Source organism: Acartia tonsa, chromosome 11 (genome assembly GCF_053477335.1).
Source record: "Acartia tonsa isolate MP-2025a chromosome 11, ASM5347733v1, whole genome shotgun sequence".
Lineage (NCBI taxonomy): Eukaryota > Metazoa > Arthropoda > Copepoda > Calanoida > Acartiidae > Acartia > Acartia tonsa.
Genome location: NC_137270.1, coordinates 25458556 through 25474670, shown reverse-complemented (window position 1 = coordinate 25474670; position 16115 = coordinate 25458556). Strand labels below are relative to the sequence as shown.

The window sequence follows — 16115 nt, the reverse complement described above, 5'->3', positions numbered from 1 at the left end:
TTTTGGGTTTTGGGGCTATGGGTTGAATGGGTTCCAGGGAGATTTTTCTAGTTATTAATTACAGAATGGTTATGTCAGTCTGATGTGCTGGTAATATAATTTTCAAATGAATGCTTTTTCTTGGAACTTTCTTCTTACTTTATAGTTTTATTTTCTGTATTGTATTTATTCTCCCTTTACAATTTCCTCCATATTTTCTGGATTAATCTGGATTTCACGGTCTTTCAGCAAATACTCTTAAATTGAATTAATTGCCCATTGTCCCCTCCCTTACTCCCTGAGAAATGTTAGAATTGTCCTATCGATTTTTAAAAATTGTAATCATGTCTTTTAACAGAATCATATCTTTAAGATTTTGCAACAATTTTTTTACAAGTTTGTTTAGACTCATAATTTAACATTCTGACATTTTACAGGTGTTACTGTAAGTTTGTCTTAAAATTAATATTATAGCTTCCCTATTATGCTTTAGTTTAAACTACGTAAATTCAGCACAAATTAAATAGGAATGAGACCTCCTAACACCACTTGCTAGGGGCGAAGAAACTAGTAAATAGAATATATTGTATACAGAGAGAAGCATGGTCTGTTTCGCTTAACATAAAATTAGTTACAGCACTGGGATTTTCCAAACCAGTTGCGCTTTAATGCGTTACGGAGAAGAACAGTGAAGAAATGACGCGAAACCGGAGCTGCCGCCGAAAAATCAATTCTGGGTAACCAAGATTCTGCATTTGAAATCTTATGATTCAATGGTTGGTTGGGGGGGAGGGGGGGGGGAGGTACTGTGTAATAATGTATAGATTTTGATGAAAAATCGACATATGAAGTTATAGAGAAGATTTGTTACTTTAATAAACCAAAACCATATTATTAGAGAGAGAGAGAGTGACAGAATTATCTATATTTTACTAACATCCATAGGTAAAAATAATACAAGCTTTTTTCATTATGACTTTTTGTATTGGTTATTTTAAGATAGGATCATATAGGACTTTTTGGTACAATGCTCAATTGTTGACTAACTTAAAAAAACGTAACAAATTCATATATAATTCACTAACTTTTTGTACCAAAAAGACCTAAATGACGCATTCATTTCTATGTATGCTATAATATATGTGATATTATTATAGGTAGGTAGGTAAACATTTAGATTTCGGAAAATTTTATGTAGGTATGAATAAATATTTTTACATTACAAATTTTGAAAATTTTTGCAATCAATGCAAAAACTTTCTAAAAATGTCTTTTTTAATAACAGACATTTTTTATTGTGAAAAAAAAGAAAATGCTAATATACCTTTCTAAATAATATTGTGAATGTATGTTTGTTTTTATACTTCAATGTTTTCAGAAGAATACTTTTAATAAAATTATTACAACAGAATATCGCATTTAAGATAAATTAAAGTAATATATCTACACTATAAGAGCTTAATTTTTTCCCCAATTTCTATCAAATTTAAGCTGTACAGGTTTTTAAATTACTTATTTATCGTAATGCCATAACACAAAGTAGTTATCAAATTGTGGAAAAACTAAGAAATATGGCTCTCAAAGAAAAATATATTTCTTTAAATTTATTAGAGAAAATATTTTAAAAATTATTTTTCTATCCCCGAAAAACAGTATCATGTTACATAAAGTATAAAAGTTAATCTGTAGCCTGGGTGTATATTCTGCAAAATTGGCCCTGCTAAAGGGGGGGGGGGGGAGGGGTAAAAAAAAAAAAATATGTGGTTGGGGGAAAAATGTAAAAATTAAGAGAAATGAAAACATTTTTTCCATTCCCCCCACCCCTACTTGGTGAAAAAAAACTAGGAAGGAAAAATATAAAAAAAATTGTAGCAGGGGAAAAAATAAGAATATACACCCCTGTCTGTAGCGTAAGATATCGATAACTACTGAACCCACTAAGTTCTCCATTTTAAGGAAGCATATTATAGGTTCCGGGATGGTGTTATGCTATTTTACTTTATAATTCAAGCATCTAGGGGCTCTATTCGAGGGTGTATGAAAAATTGCATAATTCAAAGACCTAATCTAGGCTACTGACAAAACAAACTGACTTCTTTATATAATAGATTTTTTTTCAAAGCAATTGGGTTGTTGGTCAATTTAAGCTAGAAGATTATTAACTGTCAGAAAAATGAATTTTTCTTTGGTGCCATATTACCTTATTCCATTATGAAAATTACTCACTTCTATTTAAATAAAATCACAACCGGCGGTAAAAAAAATTACATCATGAAAATTTTGTATGAAAAAAAATAAAAATTACCTATTACATACAGGAAAAGTAAGCCCTTTGTAACCATTTTTAAAAGCGAAGCTTCTCTACAATTAGGGTCGGCCCGTCCTTACGTAACGGATAGCTTTTTTCGTTAATTATGGCAAGTTAGAATTGTCCTATCGATTTCAAACTTTGCATGATGTTTCCTGCAGTAGTTAGGTACGATTTAGAAAGCTTAGCAACTCTATAATCGTTACCAGAATGTCCATACGTCCATTTTAAACATGTTGATTTTTAACTTTTTTAACAACATTTTTTTTGTAATATAATCATCCGATTGATTTTTGGAGTACTGACTCCAATTACAATAAGGCACAACATTACAAGCGAAGCATCTCTGTAATCAAGTCCTAAAAATGTCAGTATGTCCTTAAAGAGAATTCTGTATTTAAGAAGTGTTGCAACAAATATACGTACAATTTTGTCAAAACTTTTATTTTTGTTTTGTAAATTCAGTTCTAACATTCTTCATAAGGGTTAATGTTCGTCTGTCATACCGTTTCAGAGCTTCGCTTTTATGGATGCTGTCATCCTTGTTTAGGTTTAGCTGAGTATGGTTCCGAAATCTCTTACTCCAACCTGTTTATAACTTCATCTTCTGCAAGGATATTCATCGTATTATAGACAGCTACATGCGGATATCAAAATGAAATATGGTAAGATTTAAACCAGTTTTGCGAGCCCCGAGGGACTGAAAGCCCGTGCAAACGAAACTGATTTTAATCTTATGACCAAAATTTAAATATTCGTGGAAAATTGGCTGTAATACGATGCTATAAATTATTTTTCAGAATAGCTGAGAACCGGTTCTAATCCAGCGGATATCAATCAATTTCGAAGCCATAATGGAAACATCTTTACAAAACGGCTTAATTTTCCTCTGTAAAATAACATAAACAAATTCAGAATTTATACATTTTTATCAAAAAAATATAAACACAAAAAATAATGACTACAAAAACAGAAAAAAAACTGTATGAAAAATATACATAAACGAACATTTCTATATACAAATTATATAAAAATTTTTAGATATACGTGTGATCATGTTAATTGACTTTTTTTGGGATAAATGTTTAGTTTGAAAATTTTATTTCTGACTTTTTTAGACTAGTAACCAAATATAAAAATAAACTTTTTTTTAAAATTTAGTTTAGAAAAAAATGCTTTTTATGGGATACTTAAAGCTTAAACATTTTTATATATTTATCTACGCTTTGAAAATAAAGCCTTAGATAAAAAGACAAATAAAATTACAATTTTACAACATATTAAAGATCATTTTACTAGAGACACATTATTTATTGCATATTACATATCTGCTTAACTTTTGTTTGAAATGCATGACTTAAAGAGGGAGGGTAAAAGTACCAACTTTTGAAACAACACTCAAGAATTTTTTTTTTCAATCAGCTAATGTTTCTTTACAGTTCGGCATTGTAATGTATCAAAGCAACAACTGGCACAGTCAAGGACGTTCAAGGGGGGTGTAAATGGATGATTACACCCCTCCCCCGAAATTTTTATTTTTTTAAAAATAAATTACCTCTGCCCCCTTAATTAATCTTTAAAAAATCAACTTACCCTCTCCCCATTATAAGAGCTGGGCTAACTTTCTTTGTGCTGGTTTCAAAATGTAGCATTTTCGCCGCCTTAACCCTTTTTTTGTTAAATTCCCCTAATTTTTTTTTAATTGGAGGTTTTATAATAAGATGCATCTATCAATTTTACTTGTACTATAGTACATATACATATATTACATAATACTTTTAACAGGAATATTAAATACAGTATGCTTATTTTTAAAACGGTAGAATTAATAAGTTTAGATTCCAAAAAATATTAAATAACTACATGAGACTGAAAATTTAAGTGTTTCGTTTCCTTAGCCAAGATGAAGATTAATAGATGTACATTCCAAATGATGATAATAAACTAAATTACCGCTTATGTAGATCAAATTATTTGGTTGAAAAGTTTGGACACAACAAGTTTGGAACCAACCAATCAATATTCATTGAATGTACCCATTGTTTTTATCAACGAATACGAAAACGTGGATGAAACACGTTGGGTTCCAATGTAATCTAAAGTCAAATTATCCCTCCCTTCCTCCCGGATTTTTCACAAAGTGACAAAAGATAAGTTACAAGTTCCCAGGGAAGATAAATTGATGCACATTCCCAATGATGATAAACAAAATTTAATTATGCCTTCTGAAGATAAAGAATTAATTGCTGAAAATTTGGACACAACTATTGGAACAGACCAAACAAAATACCAAAAATTTTGGAGTCAACGAATGCGCAAACGAGGTTAAGTACCAATGCAATTAACAGTTCAATGTCCCCTCCCACCCTACAATTTTCTAATAAATAGCGACACATCTTTTATACTTGGATCATGTGAATATTTCTTGGACTAATCCCTACATTTTTCGTGAAAGTCACAATTTTTAAATCTATGAAATATCCAAATACTTGCATTGACCGATTTAACCCACTTAACCTTGATAGATTGATAGATAGATATTGTAAATTAATTCTACAATATTTCAATATAAATAAACATACAGTAAATTAATAAAATTATTTGATGATTAAAGCTTCTTATTAAAGGTATATTTTTGCATAGAGATAAGAAAGGATTGTGTAAGTTATTCCAACTGTAAACAAAATTATTTCATTGTGATTATTGTAAATACATTTAGTTAGTTAGGTAGATAGAGAATATATACATACTCTTATTTTTAAGGTTGGGCCGGATACTGGATATCCGGCTGATTTCCAATGTCGGATATCCAGTATCCGGCGGGATATCTGGCCAACCCCGGATATCCGGCATTAGAAACTACCCGGATATCCGGCACTAGAAACTACACGGATATCCGGCCGAGCATCCAGCAAAACCAACCGGATATCCGGCCAAACCCTACTTATCGTAAAATATGCCAGCATATAGGGTATCAAATAAGTTAAGACATCAAATCATAATTAGGCTTAAATAAAGCTATTTCAAAATTAAGTAGCGCAGCTACTCTATATATAGATATGGCCTTACGTCTACAAATGTGTCCAACGTCGAAGGAAATTGCTAAAAATCAAAGAACTTGTTAAAGAAATGCATTACACGGTATTGAAAATGAAAATTAGCTATTATCATTTTACTTTTGAATGACAACTTAAGATTTAATGTCCAACTTATAGATTACATATTACACATACATTTAATTAGAGTAGGGTTGAGCCGGATATCCGGCCATTTTTAATATCCTACCGGATACTGGATATTGAAATTACTTGGATATTGGATACCCGGTATTTTGCCGGATATCGGGCAATTTTCAATATCCGGCCTGATACCGGATATCCTCCATTATGAATCGACCGAATATCCGGCCCAACCCTAAATTAGATGTTTGTTTTACTGCATCCCATTACTGACACAATTACAAATACAATAATAGATGCCCCTTTTATTTTAATTCACTAATTTAAATTTTTCATAAACTGCCAACATGTGAATATTCTTTTTGCACTTGAAATTTTGTATTTTTTCAATGATTTTTCATGATTTTCACCTCAAAGGGTCTTTATATTTCTTTGGGGATTATTGGAAAAGATAGAACACTGGCATATAAATTAATCTTTTGCTTTGTTTCCCCCAATATTGTATATTTTAGCCACTAAAGGCAGGTTTTTTATTATAAGAATATGGGGAAAATTAATTTATCGCCATTGTCTTATCCCCCTGCATCCCTGTGACTTATGGTTTGTTGATGAAAGACTAGTCCAGACGTCGGGTTCGAATCCTGTGCTTGTAATGGTACTCTACAAAGTTTCACATTCTACAATTTTAATTTTTTTAAGCGGTAATTTTTTTCTTCGGTATGGCTTCGAAACCGAATCCGCCTTATTGAAAAATCATGTAAAGCATCTTATTACAGACAATTTTCCACGACTATTAAAATAAAAAATTCATAAAACAGGTTTTAACCTTTTCATTTTAATATCCTCTGGAAGCTGTCTATAATATGATTTCATAATTAACTATTTTTTATGTATATTCTGCATATAAAAGTAGATGTTGTTTCAACTAAGATCTAAAAAACGGATCCGTGAATATATTTGCCTAACTATCAGACAAACAAAGAGGACAGGTAAGTAAAAATTTGTAGAGTAGCTTCACTACTTTACAAATGTAAATCTAAATCGTAGAATGTTCCTTTTAGCAGGCACTTTAGCCCCTTCGGGAGCTCAAGCTTATCAATGCTCGAGTAGGAGCGCAACCTAAAATATAAAGATCATGACTAATTAATATTCATTCACCAGGTTAAATAAAAGGGGGGGGGGTACCTTGGGGTAAATACTGTTTAGCCATATTTGTGTGCTATTTTTCAAAAAGTCTGACGATCTTAAATTTTTTAAGATAAACTTATCTTTTATTCTTGAAAAAGTTATTAAATTATTTCCACTTAAAATTTGTTTTTTTTTGTTAATATTTTTAAAACTAGGTACCTATAAACTCGACAAAATAAATTCAAGGGTCAAGCGAAATTATTGGTGCTTAGGGATTATCTCTCAGAGCAACTGCAATGGTTATTTATAATAAGAACATTATGCTTCAAACAGTAGTGTACATTCTGCACAAGATATAGGGGGAGGTAGGTTTCGGGTAAAATCCTTAAAGGTGTGTGTTTTAAGGCTTAAAAATAGTAGTAGAACGATAATATTCACTAAATGTGTATTTCTTATTGAAAAGAACTATAGACAAAAAAAAATTTTAAGTTAACATAAATTTTTATCGTTCTACTACTGTTTTTAACTTATAACACATAACCTTTACAGATTTTACCCGAAACCTACCTCTCCCTTTTTTTCTTCGGCTGCAAAATATTTCATTTTTTTCTCCCCCCTAGTTCAAAGGATGGGGGAAAAGTGATTTCAGAACTCATCAGGTATTTTTATTTTCTAAGAAAAAGCGACCATAGGGAACTAATCCTTATACTAAAGTAACAGGATGTTTGTCTGTTTGTTTGTCTGTGTGTTAGTCTGTGTGTCTGTACCGAAGGATCTCGCTAACCGCTGAACCGATCGGGTTATCCTTAAAAGGGTAGCATCTCATAGGTCTCGGGAAGGTTTATAACTATTTTGGGGGAGGGTATTACCACCCTCCCAAGAGAAATCGCCCCCAAAAAATTTTTTTCTCTACGTTCTCGATTTTAGAAAGAGAGTTCAACATAAACGTCAAACGCAATATAAAATATTTTAAATATAAAAATAAACATTTAAAGTGCCGCTAGTGATTTAAAAAGTGGTACATGTATGGTTGGTTACCTATCACAGATATTTGCTCTTGCAATGTCCTGAAGAGAGAAAGGTTCTTTTCTGTTCACAGGACAGGATAACAACGGCTCAAAGAACATGCAAGAATTCGGGTCCTGAAAATAAAAGTTACAAGAATCAAACCCTAAGAAGTATATGGATGAATGCTTGAACTAAAATCAATGGATGTGTTTATGACAATTATAAAAATGTGACAGTATTTTAAGGAGAAGAAATTAATTTTAACAAAAAAAATATGGATTTTTGAGGTTTTGAAAAATGGCAGCGTTTCGTATGGGAGTAAAACACATTTGCATGAAATTTTTGTATCTTTATCTTATTTAGCAACTTAGGAAAGTACCTAATGATATCAATGTTTGTTTATCTGTCCATTTTTACATCAACTCTGTTAGTATTTCATCTTTAAAATTTCTTTCTTACCTATACTCTTTCATTGCTTCTTCCTTTTATGCCATGTAATAAGACAAAAGCTATGAATTAACTTGAAAATAATTTAAGTTTTTTTAAAAGATCAAGCAAGTGTGGTCTAAACTTAGAAAACTAAACACTTGCAAACTTTGTGTTGATTTATGGCTATTTATGGTTTTATCCATGCAGGGCTCTAATTTCTAATTATTAACCTAACCTATACAAACCTTGTAATTATATAACAGCTGTGGAATGTTACTTGAACTCAGTACCCTAACATTCAACCCTGTAGGACTCCAATTTATAATCATTATCCTTACCTGTGGATTTGGAATGTTCCTTGACCTTAGTACCCTAACATTCAACCCTGTAGGACTCCAATTTCTAATCATTTTCCTTACCTGTGGAATGTTCCTTGACCTCAGTACCCTAACATTCAACCCTGTAGGACTCCAATTTCTAATCATTATCCTTACCTGTGGAATGTTCCTTGACCTCAATACCCTAACATTAAACCCTGCGGGATTCCAATTTCTAATTAATAACCTAACCTTGTAATGATATAAAAGCTGTGGAATAGTCCAAGACCGAAACACCCCGGGGTCGTGACAATCAAAGCTGAATTTATGATCTAAAAAAATTTGATTTTTAAATATTTCCTCATTTATTTGTTCTTCAAGAAAATCTCAATTATATTATAGAATGGCAACAACTTTGTAATATTTTTTTTTATTTCGATTAGGTGTTCTAGTTTTTTCTCATCCGAAAGTGAACATTTACTTATTTCTGTAGCAAATCTTTTCTTTAATTCTTTTCTTAATTTACCTGATTCTTCTATTCTAGCGTGTAAACTCCGCCCGTACCGACGAAAACTTACACTAAAAAAAATAAAACATATGTTTAAAAAAGGTACCGTGTTAATTTATTGCCTAAGTAACAGAATGGCCCAATGAAATTGTAAGATCTTTATTTTGTGAAATGGTTAATTTCTAAAAAGGAACAAAAAATTCTCAGTTATTTACAGTTGCTACCTACGCTTTTAAGTAATAAATTAAATGATTAAAAAATCCAATCATGTATGAAAAACTTCTCTATATTATCTATACTTTTTTGGACTACAACAACAACAACAACACCGCATGAAGTAACAAAAAAAAGTTTTTGTTTGTTTTTTGTTAACCAACCTAAAAATGTATTCTTCTTGTGCAGAATCCCGCAGGAGAAAACTTCCCTCGGGTTTGTCTTCTAAAGCTTTTTCTGCCTCATACCTGAATTATATCATGATAAATGATAAAACATAAAATAATATGGTGATTATGTTATTAAGGGGGGGGGGGGGGGTCCAGGCTGCAAAAATACTTCCTAACCAATTCAACGCGCTTAACATAGCAGCAACAATAAATAAAAAGTCGCGGGTTGAATTAGCTCTTACCTGTCCATTTTGCCCCAGTAGTGTGGAGAGGAGAATATTTTGGTTAATCCTGGCACCAAGTAGTGACGATAGTCAACCTGAATAAAAAGATAGAAAATTAAATACCTAGCTAGCTTGATAAATTATATTATAAGATTAAGAAGTCATTGCAGCCACTTGTTGGCATAACCAACCTAGTACAGTTGATATAGAGATTAATTTAGATTCAAATAATCCAAAAACTAACGATTTGAAAACTTGAACACGTGATAAGAAATAAAGACATTGGACTGTAAATAAGTGGTACCCAAAGTTTTATGAGTACCTACGTAATCTTATTCGTTGTCTCAAAAACATTGGGTAATTACTAGGTACTTAGTATAGTATTGTCCAGCCAATAATTTTAATCTTCAGAAGAATTCATTTTGTTTATCATAACTAGGGATGTACATATATAGGTGTCAATTGTTTAACCAATATCTTATCCCTTAAGACCCCTTGTTAGTAGCTCAACTACTCTATAATTAAGATAAGTCCAACCAGCAACCTTCAATGAGACCATACCTGTGTATGTGGTTTCCATTCCATGTAGTCACTGTTGGAATCCTCGTCTTGAATTTCCATAACTCCTTCCGGCGCTACAACCTTTCCCTTATCCCTGCAACAAGAATAATAATATAGCTTAAGTCTTTTATGGACGTTATTTTCAATATCTGTATCTGCGCTATATGGCAAGGTAGTTTTTTATTGATTTATTAGTAGCAAAGCTACTCTATAATTTACAATTTGTCTGTACCTAACTATATAGGGAAATGTGGTTTTCTCGGCTGCTATATAGGATAGACTGTTATTTTTGTGTGTAAAGAGCATCCGGCAGCATCAATTTATTGATTCGTTTAGTTTATTGGTGCTTGGACCAAGGTCGACATATATAAGGTTCATTTTCTACCACATGGTTTTGATATTATGAAACATCAGAACATTTTACTTTAACATTTAATATCATATACCTATTAAAACATCTTCTGCGCAATAAATCATGTTTAATTTACAAAAAACATAAAAGATTAATAAAGTAAGACACCTGCCATAATCATACAATAATTTGGTGAAAGATAGAATGCTGTTAACTAATTTAAAAGTGATGTTTAGTAGTCCATCTGGATGTCAGCATGATTCCAAGCTAGCAGAGTTTCGGATCCGGATCCGCAAGGATCCGCATATTTTCGAGTCCAAGGATCCGGATCCGGATCCTTGGACTCAAAAAAATGCGGGTAAAATGGAAAAATCTACCTAAATTTATATAAAATCTCAGACATTCTCTTGATGAGAGCCAATCTTTAAGGTTTAGGTTCAGACTTGAAAATTAAAAGTATTTTTGACTTCGAATTAAAGAATAAAATTTTTTTGAAAAATTTGGTGATTTTATTTTTATTGTCATGGATCCGGATACGGATCCGCACTGACCAAATCCGTATCCGCATACAATCAATGCGGATCCGAAACTCTGCAAGCTAGGCTACTAGTTGTACCTCGTCCCTCTATATGCTTATGAACCTTTGAGACAACCAGGGACGTCAAAGCTTTTTATTTAAGGGGTGTAAAATGAGGGATTTCAAAGCTTCGAGGGGAGTAATCTTATGAATTTTAATAAGTTTTGAGTGGGATAAAAACCCCCACCGATCGTAAACGTCTCTATGGAGTAAATATAAAAAACCACAACAATACTTACATATTACAAGTGCACGGTTTCTTCTTGAATTTTGAGCTGATGAATTTAAATGGGTTCTTTTTGAACCATGGTTTCTCACTCATCACGTGATTACGAGTGAGGTTAGACACGCACAAGGGACTAGTGGTCACACGTTCGAGTCTCTACGCAGTGTCTCTCAGCTCAAACCATTTTAAGGGGGTTTTACTCTAAAAATAAAACAAAATATAAAAAAGTACAGTGATGGGTCATGAAAACGGCAATTAAAGTAGATTTGGCTGGTATTTTCAATAAATCGCCAAATGTGACAGTTTTATATAGGAAAGCATTTATATTTGACATTTTAAAACTCTGCGAACATGGGTAAATTATACTGGTAAACAAAGTTTAATTATTAACACGTACGATCATTCGAGTACTGTTACAATCTTTGGGGACTATTATTCAGTCTTATTTGGAGGCTGAACAACAAAAGCAGTGTCCTAATTTTTCCACCTATAATTTAAACAAAATAGGTTCATGTTGTAATTATATTGATTTTTTTTTATAATTATATAGTACCTTCTTAAATGAGTACTTATATATAAATAAATATCTTAAAATGAATGAAAAAATAAAGCCGTTTAAACCTTCTACAATAAAGATAAAATAATTATATAAAGAATTTTAACGTTTTACACATTAGTTTTGAATTTTAAATTTTTCTTTGTTTCAAATTTAAATCACTTAAACTATGGCATAAAACCATATTAAACTACATTGACATTTAACGAAAATTAATAAATATAACGAAAAAAGCTTAATTTTACAAAACTCATTGTAAAAATTTCCAATTTATTTAATAAATTTGCATTAATTATTAAATTTTTGTTGTTGCTGAGCGAATAATGAAAAAGTGAAGGGTGGCAAAGATAAAAGTATATAGAAGACCATAACTGTAAAAAATAAAAAAATTGAAAAAAATGTTTTGATTAATTTTACTTTATGTTCAGCTTAAATAATAAATAATAAACAAATATATATATTTTTTTTAATTCTTACTTTTTTTTCTTTTTTTGTATATTTATATATATTCTTTGCCTATGACAAAGAGGATTCTTAAAGAGAAGGGGAAAGAAAGAGTAAAAGGGGCGTAATAACGGATTTAGGAATTTTTTCAACGAATAAAATGTAATACAGCTTTTGTTTAGAAAAATATAAAATTACAGTCGAACAGAGGCAATTTTTGTTTTTCGTGTCAAAATTTTTGAAATAAAAGACTTTTTAAAGTAAAGCTAACTTTATAAATTTTGACATAAAAAATCGGAAACACTCCCCCATTTTCCCCCACTTCCCATTTTTCCCTTTGAAGTTGTTTTAGCAGTTGGGAGTAAGAATACATCTTACGTCGTTAGGGATACGAAGAAGGATCTAAGTTTGACTAAATTAAAGATTATATATATATATTTTTAGTAGCAAAGCTTCTCTATAATTCCATTCTGCTTTAGTAGCGATTCTTATATATAATTTACTTTGTATTTCTGTCAGTCAAACTGTCCATATCAAAATTATCAACATTGGATTTTCTCAGCTGCTATTAAAGCTAGACATCTGACTTTTCTTGTCATTCTTATCAAATTTAGGAAGTAAATTCAGGTACATAACATCCATAGCAGTCAAATTGATTTAAAGCAGTTCTTTATATTTCTGGATTTCCACATATCTTATTTATTTTTGGTCCAATTTTCAAAATTCTGTGGGTATTAGTATGAAGATTAGATTTCCAGTAGTTTAAATAATTATATGTGTATACGTGAAAGCATTTTCAGATTTACTTATTATATTTTTAATTTTTTTCTCTCCTGCTATTAAAGATAGATTGCTTTTTGTTGTTGTTAAAATACCCCGATTCAGTAAGCATCAAACAAATTTAATTGTCTGACTGTCTGTCAGTCATACAACAAAATATCTTTCATGAAGGTTTTATGATTTTTTGTTGGGCTTTACAATTATTGGTCTCTAGTCCTATTCTTTCTTTAACTTTTCTCTCTTTTTGAAGACTATTGACTGTATGCTTGATAATTCACTTTGTCTGTTTGTCTATGCATTGCTTTTTGTGCTTAGCTACTTATGCTTAAATATAAAAAAATAGGAAACATCCCAGTTGAAGTGTCCAGTTACCCACCAGCTGAAAAAGACCTGCCATGTCATATTTGGATATTCCTTGTATTAATTTTGATGGGAACTTCCCAGTCCTCAAGTGAGGTTTACCCCTATATAATTTGGATATCCATTGGATAAATTAGGATACCCCATATCTTAAAATCTTATACTTAAACATTGTAAGGGGTTGGGTCCTTTTACAAAGAAGAGATATTAGAGTGCACAGGGCTAACCTGTACTGTTTCAAGTCGTTCCCATTCTTAAAAGTATCAATATTTGAGATAAGGCGTACAATCATGAGTCAAATCATATAATGGGGCAACCAAAGCATGTGATGAAGCAATCAAATTATATGATGGGGCAGCAAAATCATGTAATTGTGGACTCATGGAGGGTTATTTGACATATAGGGGTTCAGTTTTACTCCTAGACTGGAATTGTGCTGATTAAAACACCAATCTTAAAATCTGATATGTCTGATATATTTTACCAAGAAAAAAGACACAATTTTAGAAGATTTTTGATTATCTATTATCCATTGGAACTTTTCGAACTGGTATCAAGTTTCTACACAAGTTAAAGACACAAAAATTAAGATTCTTTGGAAAAACAGCAGAATTGGATCTTTAAATGTGTAGACGTTCCTGTGTTCGTAGCCGTGGCCGTAGTCATGGCTGTAGTTGTGACTAGTAGGAATATAATTGTATACTTATATCTTTAAAAAGTAATCATTTTCAATCTTGTCAATAATACTGAAAAAATGAAAAACAAGTTATTCATGAGAATTCAAATTCTTGCTGACACAAAAAAATAAAGACTTTACAATTAGATCTATATTACTTCAATATCTTTGGCTTTGTCTGAGATAAAATTATTAAATATGTTTAAAATAACAATATTGCCTACCGACCATTTTGATTTCAAATATTAGACACCAATTGGTAAGGTAAGTTAAAGGGCGAATATAGGTTTGATATGATATGGGCTTATTTCAAGCGTGCAATTATATAGATTATAAGTAACTTAAAGGCATTGACATATTTAACTGTATAAGTCCGTTTCTAGCCTAAAACCGAACTGATTCGTTGATATAATTACGCCATTTCGCGTAACTTTTGTGGTTCCCTATGAAATCCAAACATCCCTGCATCACACAAGGCTGCGTCGGAAGGTTGTATTATAAAGCTTTTGTTCAATCATAGTCATAATGAAGACGAAAGGAATGGGGAAAAAAAGGATGCTGCAACTTTTATTTTTGATCAAATAAATTTTTCATAACATAATTTTGTAAAAGTCCATTGAAAAAGGGAGGGCTAAAAACTAATTTTTAAAAAATATTTCAAAATTAAAATATTATGTTTGTTTGCTAAAAGTTGCATCATGTTTGTGTCTTTACCCAGGCTACAAAGGGTAAATATATTTTACATATTATATATTTTTATATAAATAAATTGTATTCATCATGAATAAATCTAAAATCTTAGTAGAGAAAATAAATTTAAAAACTTAATATTTATCTTTATGATGCACTATAAAGCAAAATTTTTGACGCTATTTAAAATTTGAATAAAATACTATATAATTAAATAAAATAAACATTTTAATCATCATTTAAGATGCATGCCAATGAAATAATCAATTAAACTTAAGAAAACTAGTAAAAAAAAGTCTTGTAAAGGGCTAAAATAAACGATTTTGTAGGCCATCTCATTTATTATATGTTGAAGAAAACACGAAAATTGTAAAATCTACTTAAGGATTTTTTTGAATTTTTAAATTTAACATAGATATTCTAAAACTATGCAATGGCACCTTTGATATAAGCTCATATCATATCAAACCTATATTCGCCCTTTAAATTATCTCCATACTTCAAATCTTTTATTCCCTACAACAAATTTCATATACATCATGATGACCTACATTTTAGCCTAAATCAAGTTGTTCAGCCTCGAAGTGTTGAAAAGTCTGCACAAAGTCCCCAAAATGTTATTACAAACCAGCCGTTTCAGCCTCTAAGTGTTGAAAACTAGGTTAGTAGGCCTAGAACCTCTACCCCATCCCCATTTATATTCCCTTTTATACCCCTCTCTCTTTCTGTCCCTGCCCCAAATAGGCCTTATTTGTGTCATATAGCGCGATTGCCGCGTTAAATTTTTCTCGCGTCAACAGTTGGGTGTGCAAATCAGATTCCCGCATTTTCATTGGTTAATTTAATAGCAGACAATTTCATATTAGAGGATTAATTTTCCTAACACTGCGTTCTGATTGGTTGAGAATTAAAATATTATGTTTATTTGCTAGCAGAAAGTAAATATTACATTATTGGTGCATTTAAAGCAATCTTAATGTTTATTTGTTACAATTCTATGACCTCTAAATAAAGAAGTATCTTTTTCCTAATACAAGTTAAGAATAAATATGTTCATATAATATACTTTTTAAGTATAAATTATATTAGAAATCTACGTTTTACACTAAAACTAAGAAAAAAAGACACTATTTAAATTGGAAAATTGTAATATCAACACACAAATGACACAAAAGTTTTTATTTTTAGCAATATTTAGAGAAGTAGGTCAATTATTTTAGATCCACTTTTAATTCAAATCATTTATGTTGATATTCTGTTGTTCAACTTAATTCTGTCCATCCTTTTTGATTTAGGTATACGATTAAATTATTTATTCGTTTGTAATGCATGGGGTGAAATGTTTAAAATCGGTTTACCTTTTCTATAAATTATATCAACTCGTCTTTGTAATGATTTAAGTAGACTCGAACCTGCTACTCCCAGAACGT

General features: G+C 30.9%; 1 protein-coding gene across 10 annotated transcripts; it reads right to left on the bottom strand.

Moving 5' to 3' along the window:
* Positions 1-877: 877 nt before the first annotated feature.
* Positions 878-11409, bottom strand: LOC145332882 (suppressor of cytokine signaling 5-like). Of its 10 annotated transcripts, none has more exons than XM_080177984.1 (13): positions 11193-11409; positions 10025-10118; positions 9482-9558; positions 9234-9317; positions 8875-8927; positions 8601-8680; positions 7633-7736; positions 6523-6585; positions 4845-6128; positions 3881-4091; positions 2180-3643; positions 1304-1556; positions 878-1110 (listed from the first exon to the last, which is right to left on the bottom strand). In XM_080177984.1, the coding sequence occupies exons 1-9, from the start codon at positions 11273-11275 to the stop codon at positions 6083-6085; spliced, it is 684 nt and encodes a 227-aa protein (XP_080034110.1). In that variant the 5' UTR covers positions 11276-11409; the 3' UTR covers positions 878-1110; positions 1304-1556; positions 2180-3643; positions 3881-4091; positions 4845-6082. The 10 variants fall into 10 exon arrangements, with proteins under 10 accessions (XP_080034110.1, XP_080034108.1, XP_080034112.1 ...); XM_080177982.1 differs by having other exon boundaries at positions 1304-1541; XM_080177986.1 differs by having other exon boundaries at positions 878-994; positions 1304-1541.
* Between the last annotated feature and the right edge of the window lie 4706 nt (positions 11410-16115).

Coding starts and splice junctions, on each gene's coding strand:
- LOC145332882 (XM_080177977.1), bottom strand. CDS start 11,275: ATGAGTGAGAAACCATGGTTCAAAAAGAACCCATTTAAATTCATCAGC. Junction 9,559..10,024: donor AATGGAAACCACATACACAG/GTATGGTCTCAT, acceptor CTTTTTATTCAG/GTTGACTATCGTCACTACTT. Junction 6,586..7,632: donor AGAGCAAATATCTGTGATAG/GTAACCAACCAT, acceptor TTTATATTTTAG/GTTGCGCTCCTACTCGAGCA.